We start from the raw sequence: 18,523 nt of genomic DNA, 5'->3' as shown, positions 1-18,523 counted from the left end.
CTTGACTTCCTTCTATTTGTTCCATTTGCCTCTTCTTTATCTTCCTTCCTGCTTACACGTATATCCGTTCGCTACGGCCACTTGTTTTAAAATACTTAACTCCTTTTGCCACTAAGCCAACACACCTTGTTGTGTTACCTTGATATGCTTAAGAAAACACTAAATGTGAATGGATATGAAAACTTTTTTGCAGGACTGTGTTCTGCGCACAGTAGAGGAACAGTTCGCAGATTATGATTTTTTTTTTTGTATCAGCATGACAATGCACCCTTTCATAAGGCAGTTTCTGTGAGGCAGTGATTTGTGGACGATATTGTTGTTGTTGTCTTCAGTCCCGAGACTGGTTTGATGCAGCTCTCCATGCTACTCTATCCTGTGCAAGCCTCTTCATCTCCCAGTACCTACTGCAGCCTACATCATTCTGAGTCTGCTTAGTGTATTCATCTATTGGTCTCCATCTACGATTTTTACCCACCATGCTGCCCTCCAGTGCTAAATTGGTGATCCCCTTATGCCTCAGAACATGTCCTACCAACCGATCCCTTCTTCTAGTCAAGTTGTGCCACAAACTCCTCCTCTCCCCAATTCGATTCAGTACCTCCTCATTAGTTATGTGATCCACCCAACTTATCTTCAGCATTCTTCTGTAGCACCACATTTCGAAAGCTTCTATTCTCTTCTTGTCTAAACTATTTATTGTCCATGGCTACACTCCATACAAATACTTTCAGAAACGACTTCCTCACACTTAAATCTATACTCGATGTTAACAAATTTCTCTTCTCCAGAAACGCTTTCCTTGCCATTGCCAGTCTACATTTTATTTCCTCTCTACTTCGACCATCAGCAGTTATTTTGCTCCCCAAATAGCAAAACTCCTTTACTACTTTAAGTGTCTCATTTCCTAATCTAATTCCCTCAGCATCACGCGACTTAATTCGACTACATTCCATTATCCTCGTTTTGCTTTTGTTGATGTTCATCTTATACCCTCCTTTCAAGACACTGTCCATTCCGTTCAACTGCTCTTCCAAGTCCTTTGCTGTCCCTGACAGAATTACAATGTCATCGGCGAACCTCAAAGTTTTTATTTCTTCTCCGTGAATTTTAATGCCTACTCCGAAATTTTCTTTTGTTTCCTTTACTGCTTACTCAATATACAGATTGAATAGCATCGGGGAGAGGCTACAAACCTGTCTCACTCCCTTCCCAACCACTGCTACCCTTTCATGTCCCTCTACTCTTACAACTGCCATCTGGTTTCTGTACAAATTCTAAATAGCCTTTCGCTCCCTGCATTTTACCCCTGCCACCTTCAGAATTTGAAAGAGAGTATTCCAGTCAATATTGTCAAAAGCTTTCTCTAAGTCTACAAATCCTAGAAACGTAGGTTTGCCTTTCCTTAATCTTTCTTCTAAGATAAGTCGTAGGGTCAGTATTGCCGCACGTGTTCCAACATTTCTACGGAATCCAAACTGATCTTCCCCGAGGTCGGCTTCTACCAGTTTTTCCATTCGTCTGTAAAGAATTCGCGTTAGTATTTTGCAGCTGTGACTTACTAAACTGATAGTTCGGTAATTTTCACATCTGTCAACGCCTGCATTCTTTGGGATTGGAATTATTATATTCTTCTTGAAGTCTGAGAGAATTTCGCTTGTCTCATACATCTTGCTCACCAGATGGTAGAGTTTTGTCAGGACTGCCTCTCCCAAGGCTGTCAGTATTTCTAATGGAATGTTGTCTATTCCCGGGGCCTTGTTTCGACTTAGGTCTTTCAGTGCTCTGTAAAACTCTTCACGCAGTGTCATATCTCCCATTTCATCTTCATCTACACCCTCTTCCATTTCTATAATACTGTCCTCAAGAACATCACCCCTGTATACACCCTCTATATACTCCTTCCACCATTCTGCTTTCCCTTCTTTGCTTAGAACTGGGTTTCCATCTGAGCTCTTGATATTCATACAAGTGGTTCTCTTTTCTCCAAAGGTCTCTTTAATTTTCCTGTAGGCAGTATCTATCTTACCCCTCATGAGATAAGCCTCTTCATCCTTACATTTGTCCTCTAGCCATCCCTACTTAGCCATTTTGCACTTCCTGTCGATCTCATTTTTGAGACGTTTGTATTCCTTTTTGCCTGCTTCACTTGCTGCATTTTTGTGTTTCCTAAAGCTGCATGCCCTCGGGAAAAATTACGGCTGTAGTTTCCCCTTGCTTTCAGCCGTTCGCAGTACCAAAACAGCAAGGCCGTTTTGGTTAGTGTTACAGGGCCACATCAGTCAATCATCCAGACTGTGGCCCCTGCAAGTACTGAAAAGGCTGCTGCCCCTCTTCAGGAACCACACGTTTGTCTGGCCTCTCAACAGATACCCCTCCGTTGTGGTTGCACCTACGGTACGGCTCTCTGTATCGTTGAGGCACGATAACATTACTGAAATGGAATACCCTGCGCAGAGTCCCGATCTGAAGCCAATGGAACACATTTGGAATGAGTCAGAACATTGATTTCGCTCCTGACCCCAACGGACAATTGAAACGTCCCCTTAGAAAAATTTAAAAATAACAGTGCTGGAAAACCTCTTACGTTATTTGATTTTTAAACAGCTGAGCAAAACTGAACGTACTCAGACATTTCTCTCTTTACTTACTCTTATCATCACTAAACTGACACACAATATATTTAGCGCAACGCAATCTGACTTTCAATAATCCCCACAAAAGAATGGCTCTGACTAACAATAACCTATGCCTTTCATGAATCACTTACCTCACAAAAATCTTCGTTACTCGAACTACTGCAATCCAGCGAGCGCCGATACTGCCAGCTAAATAAAATATTCTAACTACTGATAGGCATAGTTAGCAAATGAAAGATTTTGATAGAGAACAAACAATGTATTTATCTTAATAGTGTTCAAAAGTCATTATATATTAGTTCATGATATCCAGTCTTACAAATTTCCTTTTTCTGACAGACACACGTCCAGATCGTCCGCTCTCAAAACTCTGGCATCTCTCTCCCCACGTCCACCACTGCTGGCGGCTCACCAACTGCGCAACGCTACGCGCTGTTCCCATCCAACTGCCCAACACTACACAAGCGAATATTTCAACAATGAGTCCAAGCAGCCATAGACTGCACACAGCGCAGTCAGTGATTTTCTTACAGAGCGCTACGTGGCGTTACCAACATAAAAACCTAAATTGCCTACTTACACGATGTCACTACCATCTCTGGTATCGACTTTTGAGGAAGAATGGGCTGCCATTCCTTCACAGACATTGAGACACCTATTGCAAGTATCGCTAGCAGAGTTCAAGTCGTCATGAAGGCCAAAGGTGGACACACTTCCTATTAATGGTGTCCGGATACTTTTGATTAGATAGTGTTTACTTTTTTAACAATCCTCGTATAAGACAAAGTGGCATAGCATAAGAAAATCGTTGACAGCGCAATGCTCGAGCGATCTTTATCTACCACTCTCTAATACTATTATTCTTTACATGTCACACAGCTCAGCAGCCTCTTATGCTCGTATGAACTTCGTGGTAATGAAGCTTTCACAAATAGTAGTGACCGTCTAATATCTCCGTCTAATATTTCTCAGAGGTGTGTGCCACTGTCTGAACGTAGCGGCACGGTGTGTGTGCAGTACCTGTATGCTTTGGGCAGCCGTCCCAGCGAGTGTGACTCCTGAGGCAGCAGGCAGCAGAAGAAGAGCAGCAGGGCTACCCGGAGGCCGTCGCGGACAGCCATCACGGCAGTTCACTGCAACATCACCATCAAACAACCGTGTTACAGAGGTGTCAAAGGAAATTAATAAATGCAAAGCCTATTTCCTTCCACACTAGAGCCAGTTAATCAAACAAAAACTTTTCCTTTTAAGAATGGTCTGTCTGATCATGATGCACAGCTAGTTACAATATGTGACACAGCTCCATACAGTAACGCAAAACACTCCTCCAAAGTAGTGCGTTCAGCTAACGATTTAACAATTGCAACTTTTAGGGAAAGCTTGCAACAATTAGACTGGGATGAGGTGTACCGGGAACCTGATTCTAATTTAAAATTTAACCTATTTCATGATACATTTGTGAGTATATTTGAAAATATTTTCCTAAGAAAAAAGTGAAATATAACTGTAAGAAACCATCTAAAAAGTCATGGCTTACTAAAGGGATAAAAGTACCTTGTAAACAGAAAAGCGAAATGTATCTTGTAGCTAGAAGGGGTAATGACCCAGAAACAATGAAACATATAAAAATTACTGTACTGCACTGTATTAAGAGAAGTTACTAAAAAGCCCAGAAGTATGTGGATTATATCTGAGATTAGCACCTCTGATAATGAAAATTAAAACAATTCGGAAAACTGTTAAATGGAAAACAGCAACCGTGAACACAGGAAGGCCGTATTTATATCAAACTCGATGAAAAGTTTGTTAACAAAAAGTCAGAAGTAAAAAACACTTTTAATAATCATTTTGTAAGTGTTGTAGAGAATATAGGATACAGCTATTCATTAGATAGTGCAAGACATATGGATGAGGCAATACCTATGCAATTTGATAAAAGTGAAATTCAACCCACCTCTCCTACCGAAATTAGGAAATTAATAAATTCAATCAAAAGTAAAGGCTCACATGGAATTGATGGCATTTCCAACAGAGTACTAAAAGCTTATGCCTAACAGATAAATAGGATTCTCAGCCTCTGAAACAGGGCATTTTTACAGATAGACTGAAATATGCTATTGTTAAACCATTGCCTAAAAAGGGCATAGGTCTGATGCTATCAACTATTGCTCAATCTCTCTTCTAGCAGCTTCATCCAAAATTCTTGGAAAAGTAATGTATTCAAGTGTAGCATCACATAATTTAAACATGAAGTACTAACAAAATGTCCATTTGGTTTTCAGAAAAGCTTTTCAACAGAAAATGCTATGTATGCTTTTACTGATCAAATACTAAATGCTCTGAATAACTGTCATCAAACATTGGGATATTTTGTAACCTATCAAAGCTTTTTGACTACGTGAATCAAGAAAATTTTCTAGATAAGCTTACGTATTGTGGTGTGAGTGGGACAGTGCATAAATGGTTTCATTCATATTTAACTGGAAGAATGCAGAAGGTTGAAATTAACAGCATAGATAACCTGCAACAATCCGCAGAGGTATCTGGAATTGCGTCCCCAAGGGCTCAGTTTTGCGTCCCTTATTGTTCTTAATATGTATTAATGATTTGCCACTCTGTATTCACGAAGATGCAAAGTTTGTTCTATTTGCTGATGATACAACTATAGTAATCACAGCCAACAAACAAGGACAAAGCGAGGAAATGGTAAATAATGCCTTTTAACAAATTATTAGTGGGTCTCTGCAAACGGACTCTCACTAAATTTTGAGAAAACACAGTACATACAATTCTATACAGTAAATGGCATAACATCATTGATAAATATAGACTTTGAACAGAAGTCTGTTGTTAAGGCAGAATATTCAAAATTTCTGGGTCTGTGCATCGATGAGAAATTGAATTGGAAGAAACACATTGGTAATTTGCTGAAACTGTTAGGTTCATCTGCTTATGCTATCAGCGTTATTGCAAATTTTGTTGATTAAATATCATTAAATTAGCCTACTATGCCTATTTTCATTCACTGCTTTCATATGGTATCATATTTTGGGGCAATTCATCATTATGGGGAAACATATTTATTACACATAAGCGTGTAATCATAATAATAGCCAGAGTCTACCCAAGATCACCTTACAGACATTTATTTAAGGAACTCGGGATATCCACAATACTTTCGCAATACATATATTCATTATGAAATTCGTTATTGATAACCCATCCCATTTCAAAAATAATAACAAAGCACATAGCTTCAACACTAGGAGAAAGGATGATCTTCACTGTTCTGGGTTAAATCTGAGTTTGGCACAGAAAGTGGTGAATTTTGCTACCGCAAAAATCTTTGATGTTTTACCGAGTAGCAGTAAAAGTCTGACAGATAGCTAACTAACATTTAAAAACATATTAAAAGAATTTCTGGATGACAACTCTTTCTACTCATAGATGAATTTTTAGATATGAAAAAATATTATATTGTGTAAAGAATATATGTTAAACTGACATTTTCCATATCATTATGAAAAGTAGCACTCATGATCTATGGAACATGTGATGATGTAATCTAAGGCAAAGTACCACACAAAAAACTGACATCACACATGGATCAAGCAAGTTATCAAAACATCTTCAAAGCACTCTGGGTCTATAAGTTGTACAGAACAGGCGTATTGGTTTGCTCTCAGTTTGCCAATATTACGACACACACTATTGTAATGGACTAGATTCTTAATCCTTTCGTAAGTGCACTTAACCCTCTGTGGAAGAGCTCGACAAATTTGTAACGCTTACAGTACATTGCTGTATCTGCATAGCGAGAGGTACCTTCCCACAGTCGCCTTTCTTGTCAGATTCGTAACGCTTCTGACTGAAAGTGTAGAAGTTGCACTGTATTGTGCGAATTTCTTCAACTACGTGAAGAGTTGAATCTTTGGAGTTCTGTGTTGCGTGGACTGGTGTATTTCAGCTGCTGATATTTATCATTACTGATCTTGAAAAACGTAAATTATCAACTTTCAATAAATATAACGTAATGGAGGTAATTTCGAGGTATATCGGGGTAGAAAAATGATTATGGTAGACCTTATTCCTAGAATTTCTGAGCGTATTTTTTTGATGTTGCAAATTTATCAACTACGGCATTCGCAAGCAGACCGTTCTTCTTTTAGATAATGAATCCTGCTGTATTTTATGGAAAGATGAGGAGTGTCGAAGCTCTTGAGGCTGGTGGAGAGAGTGATGACTGTTGCCTGAGTGCCTGCTCTAGAGGTGCCACTAAGCAAGGTGAACCTATGGCATAAGAAGGGGAAAGAAAGGTTGACTGTCCATCAATTACTCTTCTCTAAGAGTTTGTGGGGGGAGTAGATCTCTTATATTCACTAATTGAATTGTACAGAATCAACATCATATCAAAGAAGTACTACCATCGACAATTGTTTCACTTTCGTTACAAGATGGTAGTAAATGCATGGCTATTGCACAGGAAGAACTGTGACTTGGGGTACCCAAAAATGAGGTGACTCCACTTTGTTAGTTGAAAACTGAAACAGCTGATGACCTGTGCAAAATGAACAAGGAAGTAAGTAGGAGGAAGAGGGGAGGAACTTATTCAAGTGTAGATACTAAATATGAAAAGAAGAAGAGAATAGGGCATACATCAAAGCCAATTCCCAAAAGGTTGTTCGTCAGGAAATTGTTGGACATTGGCCAGTTGAGAAGAGAGGTAGACTCAAAGATCTATCAAACTGCAATTATCTGCTAGAATTGTAATGTTAATCTGTGGATCGAAAAGAAAAGGAAATGTTTTCTGGACTTGGAGCTACGAAGGTCAAAAGATTCAAACTCTTAAATATTTTCATACGTCATAAAAGTCGACATATAATCACTTACAAACCAAAATTTAGTTAATCTCTATACTTAAATGCCTAACGTAGCAAATACGTAACGCTACAAAATATATAAATATGACATATAGTATTTTCTGTCAATATACTTGCCTGTTTATTGTAATCCTAAAGTAACACAAATGTAGCATTTCAAGCTTTTTGTCTTTATTGTTTCATAATCCTGTCTGTAGGGGTTAAATACAATCTTCAGAGTGTTGTAATTTCTTACCAGCTATGTTAAGCTTTGTTTCAGGGCTAATATTTTGAGTAACTAACAAAATGGCAAAAGTAAGGAATAGCATCTGTAGTAATATAGTAATTTGGCGACAGTGGAAAAGCCGTTTGTTGTGATCTAGGAGCAAAGTCTTTAGTAAACAGACATCTAGTGCAGAAGTGTATTAGTTAATCGTTACGTGCTACATTGTTGACAAGTACTAATGTAATCTATACATATTGTGCTATCTTTTCCATTACTACCTTGATGATAAACATAAAGCAAAAGTGGAAGGAACGAAAAATAGAACAAACTGAAATTAAATGCCAAAACCTCAAAGAGCCACAACCACAACCGAACAGATGCAAGCTTAAAAAATCGAAATTTGTAAAAGAATTCACACTAAAGGTTGATTTCGTTTCTTAACAGTTGACAAAAGTGTTCAGAATTTTTTCATTTCGAATTTCTCTAAGGTGGAAAAAAATTCAGAGTAATTTAGTTGATTTTTCATAATGTCTTCAAGCGGTAAGCAGTGCATGAGTTACTCTGGTGGTACTAGTTTTCTTTTTCCCTTGCACTCTGTGTCTCTTAGTATTGCTGTGTATGATATTAGATTTTGTGCAAAAATATTTATATTTCTATGGAGTATGTGTGTCATAGGTTTAGACTTATCTTCTGTTTGATTAATTAGTGTATTGAAATAGTAAAGGTGGAGCACGTCACTCAGATAAATGAAATGTTAGTGAACTCCCAGAGTTTAGCTGACGCTATGAATAACGTATCGATAAAGATGGAGGAAACATTTGAGGCACACAGAGAAATGTCACTTGAACAGAGAAAAATGTCCAAGGCGCCAAAAAAGTTAAAAGTGATTGCTGACTCTATAACGCAATTAGTTGAGGACTAGTGTAAACTGAATGAACTACCCAATAAAATAACACACATAGTTTCAGAGCAACACGTAAAGCAACTATATGCTGAAATCAACAGATGTATTACCGAAAAGGACACTTTGATTGCAGATAAAATAGAACGAGATTCATGCATGCTGAAACTAGATTGAGCATGTCATCGATGAGTGTACCAAAGAGATAAATCAGCATGTGGGTGAGATAGAACAAGGTTGGATGCTGTTATGGCCACCTGCAATGAGCGCAGAAGCGAAAACGAGTACAAAGCTGAGAAGGTGCAGGGTACCATCAGTGAAAGTCTTTTGACAATGCGTCAGTAATTTCAGAAGAAATTGCCAAAGTAAGGAGAAAGGTTACTGAAGGAAATGATGTCTAGTGAAGAACAATGGACAGTGTTCTGAGCATGAAGCTGATTCCATTGCAGTTTCGTAGGTCTAATGGAATCATCTGAAAACTGAAATGACTAATGATGCTGCTAATGCCAGGCTAGAAGTATTTCACCATTAATGAGGGCGAATATTTATGGCTCTATATATATTTTTAGATGATAATATTATTCATCATAGACAATTTATGGCACATGTGCCGAGAAAGAAAGAAAGCCATGTGCTGGCACATAATTGAACAGTTGAACAGAAAATCAAATTTTTGGATACGTGCAGGGTGAAGCAGCATTGTGGGCTATAGAAGTGCCAGAAAGACAGGCAACAGATGAAAATTTTGTCTGATGCTTTTTAGTAAAGTACTGGTAGAGGTATGTACTAGAAAAACTATGTAAATAGATATTCAGTCCTGAATAGCAGAACTGTGAGAGTGGAAGCCCCCGACAGTTCTTCGTACACTATGTAAACGAAAAAAAATACAGGTATACTGATTTTCTCGCAGTATTTACCACAACATGGCAGACTATACATAATGAAAAAAATTCGTGATATTAAGTTTTCCAAGTTAAGTTGTAGTCCAGATTTAATATTTTGGGTAACTGGCAAAATCACAATAGCATCTGGGATACTACAAGCTGAATAGTGTACGATGAAGAACAGTGACAACTGCTTTTCTGCAAATATTTATAGCAATAAAGTAATATAGAATAATTCTCATAATTATCCACGTGAGTAGATTACCTGTGGTTGTTAGAATACGTTTACATAAGTGTAAACATGTAATGTAGGAAGGGGAAGGCATATGTAGGGATGAGTGGGTAACTGTGATGGCTAGCCGCACAGGGCATTGTGGTGATGCAATGGCGAAAGTTGAAAATTTGTGCCGGACCGGGTCTCGAACCCGGATTTACCACCTGTCATGAGTGGCTGCCTTAACCGTTTCGGCCATCCGGACACGATCCTACATGATTCAGATCCAATTTATCACACGTTGCAATGTAGAGTTCGTCGTTCATTAACGACGCTACTCGCAAATCCTGATTCCCGTAGGAATTTGGATAACATTTGTGCATTCACACTGGAACAAACGTTGAGGAGCGATCCCCCCTTTTTCGGAAACGCGTATATTTGAGTGTTTTGTCGGACATGTCCGACAGAACAGACACCGCTCAAATATAAATGGTCTCTAACATGGAAACCATGCATTCCGCACATAATTTCAAGAGACCTTTTTTGTTCCGTATCCTCTCATAGATCAATCCCTAGTGTTTTTATTTTTACACAGTGGAATAAATCACCCTGTATACACTATATAAGTGGCCTGCAGTGGCTGCTTTAGCCAGTTAACGTCTATTTTTGTCTCGCTCCATATTCCACAATGCTCGCCTTCATGGTTAGTTTTATTGAACACAGTGCTTGAATGAATAGCTGGGAGTTGATACAGATGAATCACCGTACTGATTCGAATTTGTTGCCTAACCGACAGAACTTTAAACTGTACCGTTCCTTCTGCCTACTTCCTGTAACCGATAAATTTTGTTGGATGATTCTCGCAAGATGTTTCGAAGGGAACATTTCTGTTGTCAGGTGGACAGGTTAAAAGCTGGTAGCCTATGACGACATTAGCTTTCTGTGCGAGTCTGACGGAAGAAGTTTTTGGTAATTATAGATTACTTCATCACACAAAATATAGCCAAAATATATTTTCAAACGAACAGATCTACTTTTAGCACGTATATCGGTTTTTAATCAGCGTACGGAGTGAAGAATATTTCAGTTCGAAAACTGAAGAAAATGTTACAAAAATGCAGCTACACGGATGTCCAAAATTAAAGCAGCAAACAGAGATTTTCCAATGTTGTGTTTATTCTACCACAAAACAGTATAAACAGGTGATTGGAAAAGTAGAAACAATGTAAAGAATAGACAACGTAAACAACTGCAGCATGCATAACGGTAGACAGAAATGTTCTTCGTTTTTTACGACTTAACGGATTTCCACACACATTCCGACAACTGGTTAATGGTTCAAATGGCTCTGAGCACTTTGGGACTTAACATCTCAGGTCATCAGTCCCCTAGAACTTAGAACTACTTAAACCTAACTAACCTAAGGACATCACATAAATCCATGCCCGAGGCAGGATTCGAACCTGTGACCGTAGCGGTCGCGCGGTTTCAGACTGAAGCGCCTAGAACCGCTCGGCTACCACGGGCCGGCAACTGGTTAATGTGCTCAGTATGGGGTGTGACCACCTCTGGCAGCAATACAGTCCTGACAACGACGGGGCATGCTGTGAATGATATCATCAATCTCCTGTTGAGACAATAACGTCCATTCGTCCTGGAGAGCTGCTCGCAAGACTTGGAGAGTGGTTGGTGGATGCTGAAATGATGCATCCCGTCTTCCTACTGCACCCCAGACATGTTCTACTGGATTCAAATTGCGAGAACGAGTTGGCCACGCCATGCGTGCAATATCTTCTGTTTCCAGGAAAACATCAACAACTCATGGTCTATGTGGTCAGCATTATCGTCCATCAGTACAAAGTCTGGGCCCACAGAGTCTCGCAACAACGGCACATGAAGTCCCAATATCTTGTCACGATACCTGGCTGCAGTTAAACCTTGCCGATTCACCCATACAATTTCATGAAGAGGTGTTCATGTGCTCAACATAATCCCTGTCCACAACATTAGGGATCCTCCTCGATATCCGTCTCTTTCCATAAAGTTTGGATCCCGAAATCGTGTTCCACGTTCCCTCCAGATGCGAATGAGTCGAGAGTCGCTCTCCAGCCCAATTCGGGGCTTATTTAGGAAAAGAACAATGGCCCGGGGTTCGATCGCGCAGATGGCATGTTGATGATTCCACTGTTCTGTGAAGATGCATCAGAGGTATACACACAGCAGGTCTCCAACAATAAAGACCACTCTGCCAATGTCTGCCTCGATACAACACGTCCAGTGGATGCTGCAAAGTCAGATGCCAGTTGCCATGCTTACATCCAAATAACGGTCCTCCCTTTCTGATATCACATTTGGTCGGCCCTGCCCTGGTCTTTAGGCACTGTTTCATTGTTGCCACATCCGAGTAACAACAGAACGAATCACATTAAGCCATCGGGCCTCATCAGTTTGCGACTGTCCTGCTTCCATTCTTCTTATGGTCTTCCACCACAGAGAGTCTGGTAGGCATCTTCTTTGTGCCATACTGGACAGTCGGTGACTTATACACAGCGATTATGGATGTGGGACTACCCGGCAAACACTACCCCGTTTGATAGGTGTCCTGATGTCATCGTTGACGTAGTTGTCGGTAGATCGGAATGTCATTTTCCGTGCAGAAGTCTATTGTACCGATATCTCTTGACAGTTTGTATGATTATACGGTGAATTAGACACAAGACGGGGAAATAGCCGTTCATTGCTTTAATTTTGAACACCAATGTAGTAAAACTGTTAGTTTTTCTCATTACTGCACAATTGACGGACGAATTAATGTGCACGATGGACAAAAATTGTATCTATGTGCTCATAATTTGGTAAAGGATTGGCGGCATTTCAAGACGGCGCGAATTGTGTGGAACTGCTGTGTAGATGTCCAGCAAAACTGCTAGACTGCTGCTGGCCAAAGCTGTCTGCAGGGGCCTACGGGTCTGGCGAACATAGTACAAGGTAAATAAATATGAAACCGGAATCTGGTTGCAATAATTATACGTCTGTTGTTTGAAACTGATGAACAATATTTTATCCAAAAAATCTCCATTCCCATTTATACATTTCTCCCACCTCTCCGGTAGGCTATGAATGCCACGCCAGAAAAACAATTCTCCTTTTGAAGCGAAACAGTCAGCGAGCAATTTTTGTACACTTTCATATGAACTGAAGCGTTAAGCGAGAGCGTGTCCCCATGGTGCAAAGAGATGATAATCGGAGGGAGCCAAGTCTGGAGAATAAGCAGCATGCCCTAGTATTTCCCAACTGAAGGCCTCGATCGTTTCGCCGACCCGTTTTGCTGTGTGTGATGGGGCGTTATCGTGGGGCTATATGACTTTTTCCTTATTCCGATCGTTTTTCACGTAATACGCGATTTAAATTGATCATTTGGTGTTGGTAGCGACCAGTGTTAACGGTTTCACCAGGTTTTAGCAGCTCATAATAGATGACACCCTTCTAATCCTACCAAACACAGAGCATTGTCTTCTTTCCAAAGCGATTTGGTCTTGCAGTGGGTTGCCTGGATTCACCCCTGACTTAACGACGCTTAGGATTCTCAAAATACAGTATACCCATTTTTCATGACCTGTCACTATTCGATGGAGAAGCGACTTTCTTTTGCATCTGGTGAGCGGCATTTTACAAGTGGTCTTTCGATTTGCTTGCTGTCTTTCATTCAGTTCATGCGGAACCCATTATCCCAGTTCCTGCACCTTTCCCACAGCTTTCAACCGAAGAAAAACGGTATTCTGCTTCACATTGATTGTTTCGCGAGTTCCTGTTGAGTTTCGGTATCATCTTCATCCAATAAGGCCTACAATTCTTTGTCTTCGAACATTTCCGGTGGTTTCCCGAGCTCGTCGTTTCTCACGTCAAAATTACCACTTTTGTATTTTTCGAACCATTTGAAACACTTTGTTTTCCGAAGAACATGTCCGCCGAAAGCATTCGATGCGATTCTGCAGCATTTTTCTTCAAATGATAACAGAAAACCAATGCTGTCCGCAAATCGTAGTTCGTAGGCACAAAACTCATCTTTACGGCACTGTACGGAACTTGGATTACTGAGAGTTGACATTCGTCGTCAGCCGTTACAGGAAGCTGATGGCGTTGCAGACGCCGTCTCACGGGCCCTACACTGACGGCTAGCATCATCTATAGAGATACTTCTGTTTCATTCTTCTACACCTGGTAAATGCTTGAATTATCGGGAAGGGGCATTATAAATGGTTCAAATGGCTCTAAGCACTATGAGACTTAACATCTGAGGCCATAAGTCCCCTAGACTTAGAACTACTTAAACCTAACTAACCTAAGGACATCACACACATCTATGCCCGAGGCAGGATTCGAACCTGCGACCATAGTAGCAGCGCGGTTCCGGACTGAAGCGCCTAGAACCGCTCGGCCACTGCGGCAGGCGGGCATTAATGAAAAATTGTCGTATGACTACTGGAAATTTTTCTATGGGATTCGTCTTTGAGAACTGTTGGTGCAGTATCAAACGTCATTGCTCTCTGTCATTAGAAGAAGATTTTTTTTGTTAAATTTTCCACTGTTTGAATGGAGGAACGTGCAGCTAGATTGACAAAGGCAATTCAAGAATTCTCGTTTCCAGCACTGTAAGAGAAACACTCAACACTTGCTTCTCTGCAGATGTAGATAGCTGGTTCTACGTTGTTTTCTTGTGTTTTGATGATAGTTCTTTTCAAATCTCATAGTAGCGTGTTTCTAGGTTACCTCTAAGAAACAGGGAAGTAGTTCAGTTATGTTTAAACCATAATAGGGAAAACTAACACTGGTGAAGGTATATAATAATAGCAGAGGAAATGCCCCTGCAAACATGGGTCTCAAACGGCGCATGCGTGACTACGAACTGCCACTGCCTGCAATACAACATACTGACCTAGTTGGACCAAAAGTATTTGGAATTTTTACTTTTCGACTAATATTCCATGTAACTGAGTCAAATTTCACTCATGGCCCATGGTTGGGGAATGTGGTAGGTGTGTGAAAGTGCAGCTGGACATTTTAATACAAAGATCATGAGACATCAGTCGTTTGGATTTTTCTGTCTGGGGTCATGTCTAAAGCGAAGTGCTGTTGCTGTTGAAGAACTGGACCAGTGAAATGTAGTCTTGTAACGATTTACAAAGTGACCCGAGGTTGCTTGAAAGAGTTTGTAACGTACTGCAGACATGAGTACAGTGTTACATCGAAATGCTAGGACAACAAGTAGAACAAAGTTACGAGTATACAGTAAATCGTGACATGTAAAGTCCTGAAACACTGTTATATTTCTGACTGAGCACAATTAGGTTGAAAATAATTGAAAAGTTTACATTTCAAAAATACGGGGCATTGAAATGAAACCCGGTCAGTAGTGTAAAGTAACGATAACGATTTTATTAACTCAAAAATATTCAAAAATAGTCGCCAAAATTTATCCCATTGCGGCACTAGCCAGTCTATTCCATCCTTGAAGAAGCTATAATCCATTCATCATAAGAATAAACCCGATTTAAACATTACACTATGTATTCCTCCGCGTTTGCTGGAACCTAATTGGATTTCCGTTTCACGTGCGACTGCAGCCAAGCTGTCTCGAGTAATGTCAAGTACAGCACGCCCAGCTAGCCGCGCGGTCTAACGCGCTGCTTCCCGAGCGGGAAGGCGTGCCGGTCCTCGGCACGAATCCGCCCGGCGGATTAGTATCGAGGTCAGGTGTCCCGCCCAGCCTGTGGATGGTTTTTAGGCGGTTTTCTATCTGCCTCAGCGACTGCTGGCTGGTTCCCCTTATTCTGCCTCAATTACACTAAGACGGCAATTGCTGCGCAAACACTGTCCCCACATACGAGTACACCATAATTACTAAACCACGCAAACATTTCGGGTTACACTTGTCTAAGGGTACGTGCTGTGCTTTGCGCTCACATCGACTTAGCGATAATACGGGACAACAGCTTTACCGGCGAATTTAACTTGGACAGCACTGGCCTGTCAGCTGGTGCAGCTAGCCTGCAGTGACGTGGCCAGCTGCAGTTCACACGTAAAAAAAGAATAGCAGAGGAGCGAAACAGCTTCGAATGTCATTTAATTTTTAACCAGAATGAAATAATGCGCTGCAAATATCCCACAATACGCTCCTTAGACGACTAGACGAAAAGCGCAACACGTTATCGTTTTTAGCTAACGCACTATTGTAATCAAAAACAAGAATGATGGAATTTCGTGACTTAACCAAAGCGTAATTTTTCTGCATAAGCTGTGTGTAACGTAAGAGAGTATTGAAGGATTTCACCGTATAAATATTGAACCCAATGAAGGTATTACTTACTGTCAGTCGCCTGGTAATCTCTTAGCTCCTTCCTTATCCGAATCCGAGAAATACATTTGAGTTCTGGAAGTGTCACTTGCTACGTTGATAACGAGCCTGTTAACAACAGAATCCACGAAGCCAACCAGGCGCAGCATTTTCTCTACTTCTTTAATGACGAGCCGTTCTATATAACGCCAGCGTTCCACAGTGACGTGTGAAAAAGCTGCGTGCGTTAGATCCAGTACGTCTGGCAGCTTAACCATCTTGTTACTTCTCGGCCCAAATCCCGCACCTTGGCTCCAGATCAGTTCTGTTGGGTTCATGTTGTAATGGTACAGTAGCAAATGTAAAAATGCAGCATTTGTATGATGTGCTCGATGCTGTGAAAGTGATTGTTTTTCATATTTCTGTGGTTCCAAGATACCTTATTAATGCACGTAATATCCGGTCTGATGCGTAATTGTAGTTTTAACTGACCCAGTGAACACATGGAACACATGGCAAAGGTTCTAGTGTCATCGCAAGGTTTCTGAGGTCACTAAACCATGTTTTTAGTCAGCAATTTTTCACCAATAAAACTCTGTATAATGGGTACTTCACACATACACAAATATGTCCAAAGTGTTACCGCAGCGACATTAAATGGGCTATAAAGAGTTCTTAACATGTCTGGAAAGAACATTAACCAGCTGCGAAAACTTTTGTAAAACTGGAAAACTGCAAATTCAGTAACACATTTCTAAATAAGCTTTACTCTTTTAAGATTTTCGATTGTAGTTCTAAGTAACCCAAAAAATGTAAAGCAAATTATTTTGCGTTAACTTTATGTTATGCGTACTTATTTGTTGTTTATACATGTATGTGAATTTATCTAAGTTACTTTCAAAACTTTAATGGCCTATAGAGTTCTTTTTATACAAGCAGCAGTAGCAGGGAAAAGAAGGGAATCACTCGAAAATGCTTCTGTTGGAGCACGAAACAGACAGATACGTTGCTCTTTAAAAGACTGACACAGAAGTGGAGAACCAGCTACGTCAGTCCTCATTCCGTCTACCTCACCAAAAATTTTGACATGCAAACATACTCTCGCTTTTTGTGCTCAAGGAGAGTAGCAGAGAGAAAGTGCCACTGGATGACAGAGGAGACAGTGGCAGTGAAAGAGAAAGATAGAGGAGACAGTCATAGTGGGAACTTGACAATAAAGAGAAAAAGATGTGGATGAAGACAATAGCAGTGGGAACCATATCGATGGCCAATGAGAGACAGCGGCAGTAAGAGAAAGAGAGATGGATGGAGATAGAAGCAGTGGTGAGCAAAAGAAAGAGGAAACAGTGTAAATTCGAAATACAGATGAATGGAGACCATACACTGGCTTGGGGGAATCTGGATGCTCCCAGACCGACTACTTTAACATATAGGTGTAAGGGAAGACACATTTTGGACCGCAATTTTAAACATCGAGGTATAAGGGAAAAAATACGTTGGACCCCCAGAATTTTTGAGCTGCCGTTTTAGGCACTGGAAAAGATAGGCCTGACACTGGGAATGAAAGGCAATAGGAGACAGTGTAAGTGAGAGAGAAGACAGGGACCGCGGGATGTGCTGTAAATCAGTGGGAGAAAAATGAGACAGCGGAAGTGAGAGTGAGATGCTGAGTGTGAGGCCTTAACTAAAAAGAGAGACTGGGTAAAAGGGTTTAGAAAGTTATGTGTTAAAATAGTGCGAGTACGTTCGCACGCCAAAATTTTTTATGAGGAAGGCGGATTGAGGATTGAGGCGGCTGGTTTCTCACATTTCCGTCAGAGTACTTTAAAGAGGAACATATTCGCTTTCCTCGTACCCCCACAGGAGTATTTTTCAGCTGGTTATATAATGTGCAATTTTTCCCTTCGAGGTACTGCTACACTAACAACAAGACGATGCGACTCCACTATTCAGTTATCGTTGCGCCGAGTTTTGTGGCGCAATGGTCAAGATGGGAAGGACTGCAATTCAAATCCCCGTCTACTCATCTACACTACTGTCCATTAAAATTGCTACACCACGAAGACATGCAGATGATAAACGGGTATTCATTGGGCAAATATATTATACTAGAACTGACATGTGATTACATTTTCACGCAATTTGAGTGCATAGATCCTGAGAAATCAGTACTCAGAACAACCACCTCTGGCCGTAATTACGGCCTTGATACGCCCGGGCAATGAGTCAGAGCTTGGATGGCGTGTACAGGTACAGCTGCCCATGCAGCTTCAACACGATACCACAGTTCATCAAGAGTAGTGACTAGCGTATGGTGATGAGCCAGTTGCTCGGCCACCATTGACCAGAAAGGTCCATACAGGACCTGCAACATTCGGTCGTGCATTATTCTGCTGAAATTTAGGGTTTTGCAGGGATCGAATGAAGGGTAGAGCCACGGGTCGTAACACCTCTGAAATGTAACGTCCA

At 40.6% G+C, this 18,523-nt stretch overlaps 1 protein-coding gene across 1 annotated transcript in view; it reads right to left on the bottom strand.

The window, feature by feature from the left end:
* LOC126481135 (adipocyte plasma membrane-associated protein Hemomucin-like) overlaps positions 1-18,523 on the bottom strand; it is a 231,047-nt gene that overhangs the window by 113,624 nt on the left and 98,900 nt on the right. Inside the window, exon 2 of the mRNA XM_050104685.1 lies at positions 3,657-3,769. Coding sequence (XP_049960642.1) covers positions 3,657-3,757 — 101 coding nt within the window. The 5' untranslated portion in view covers positions 3,758-3,769. The remainder of the gene's footprint in view (positions 1-3,656; positions 3,770-18,523) is intronic.

This window comes from Schistocerca serialis, chromosome 5 (genome assembly GCF_023864345.2).
Source record: "Schistocerca serialis cubense isolate TAMUIC-IGC-003099 chromosome 5, iqSchSeri2.2, whole genome shotgun sequence".
NCBI classification, from domain to species: domain Eukaryota; kingdom Metazoa; phylum Arthropoda; class Insecta; order Orthoptera; family Acrididae; genus Schistocerca; species Schistocerca serialis.
Note: the sequence above shows the minus strand (reverse complement) of the source record. Positions and strands in the feature narration are given on the sequence as shown.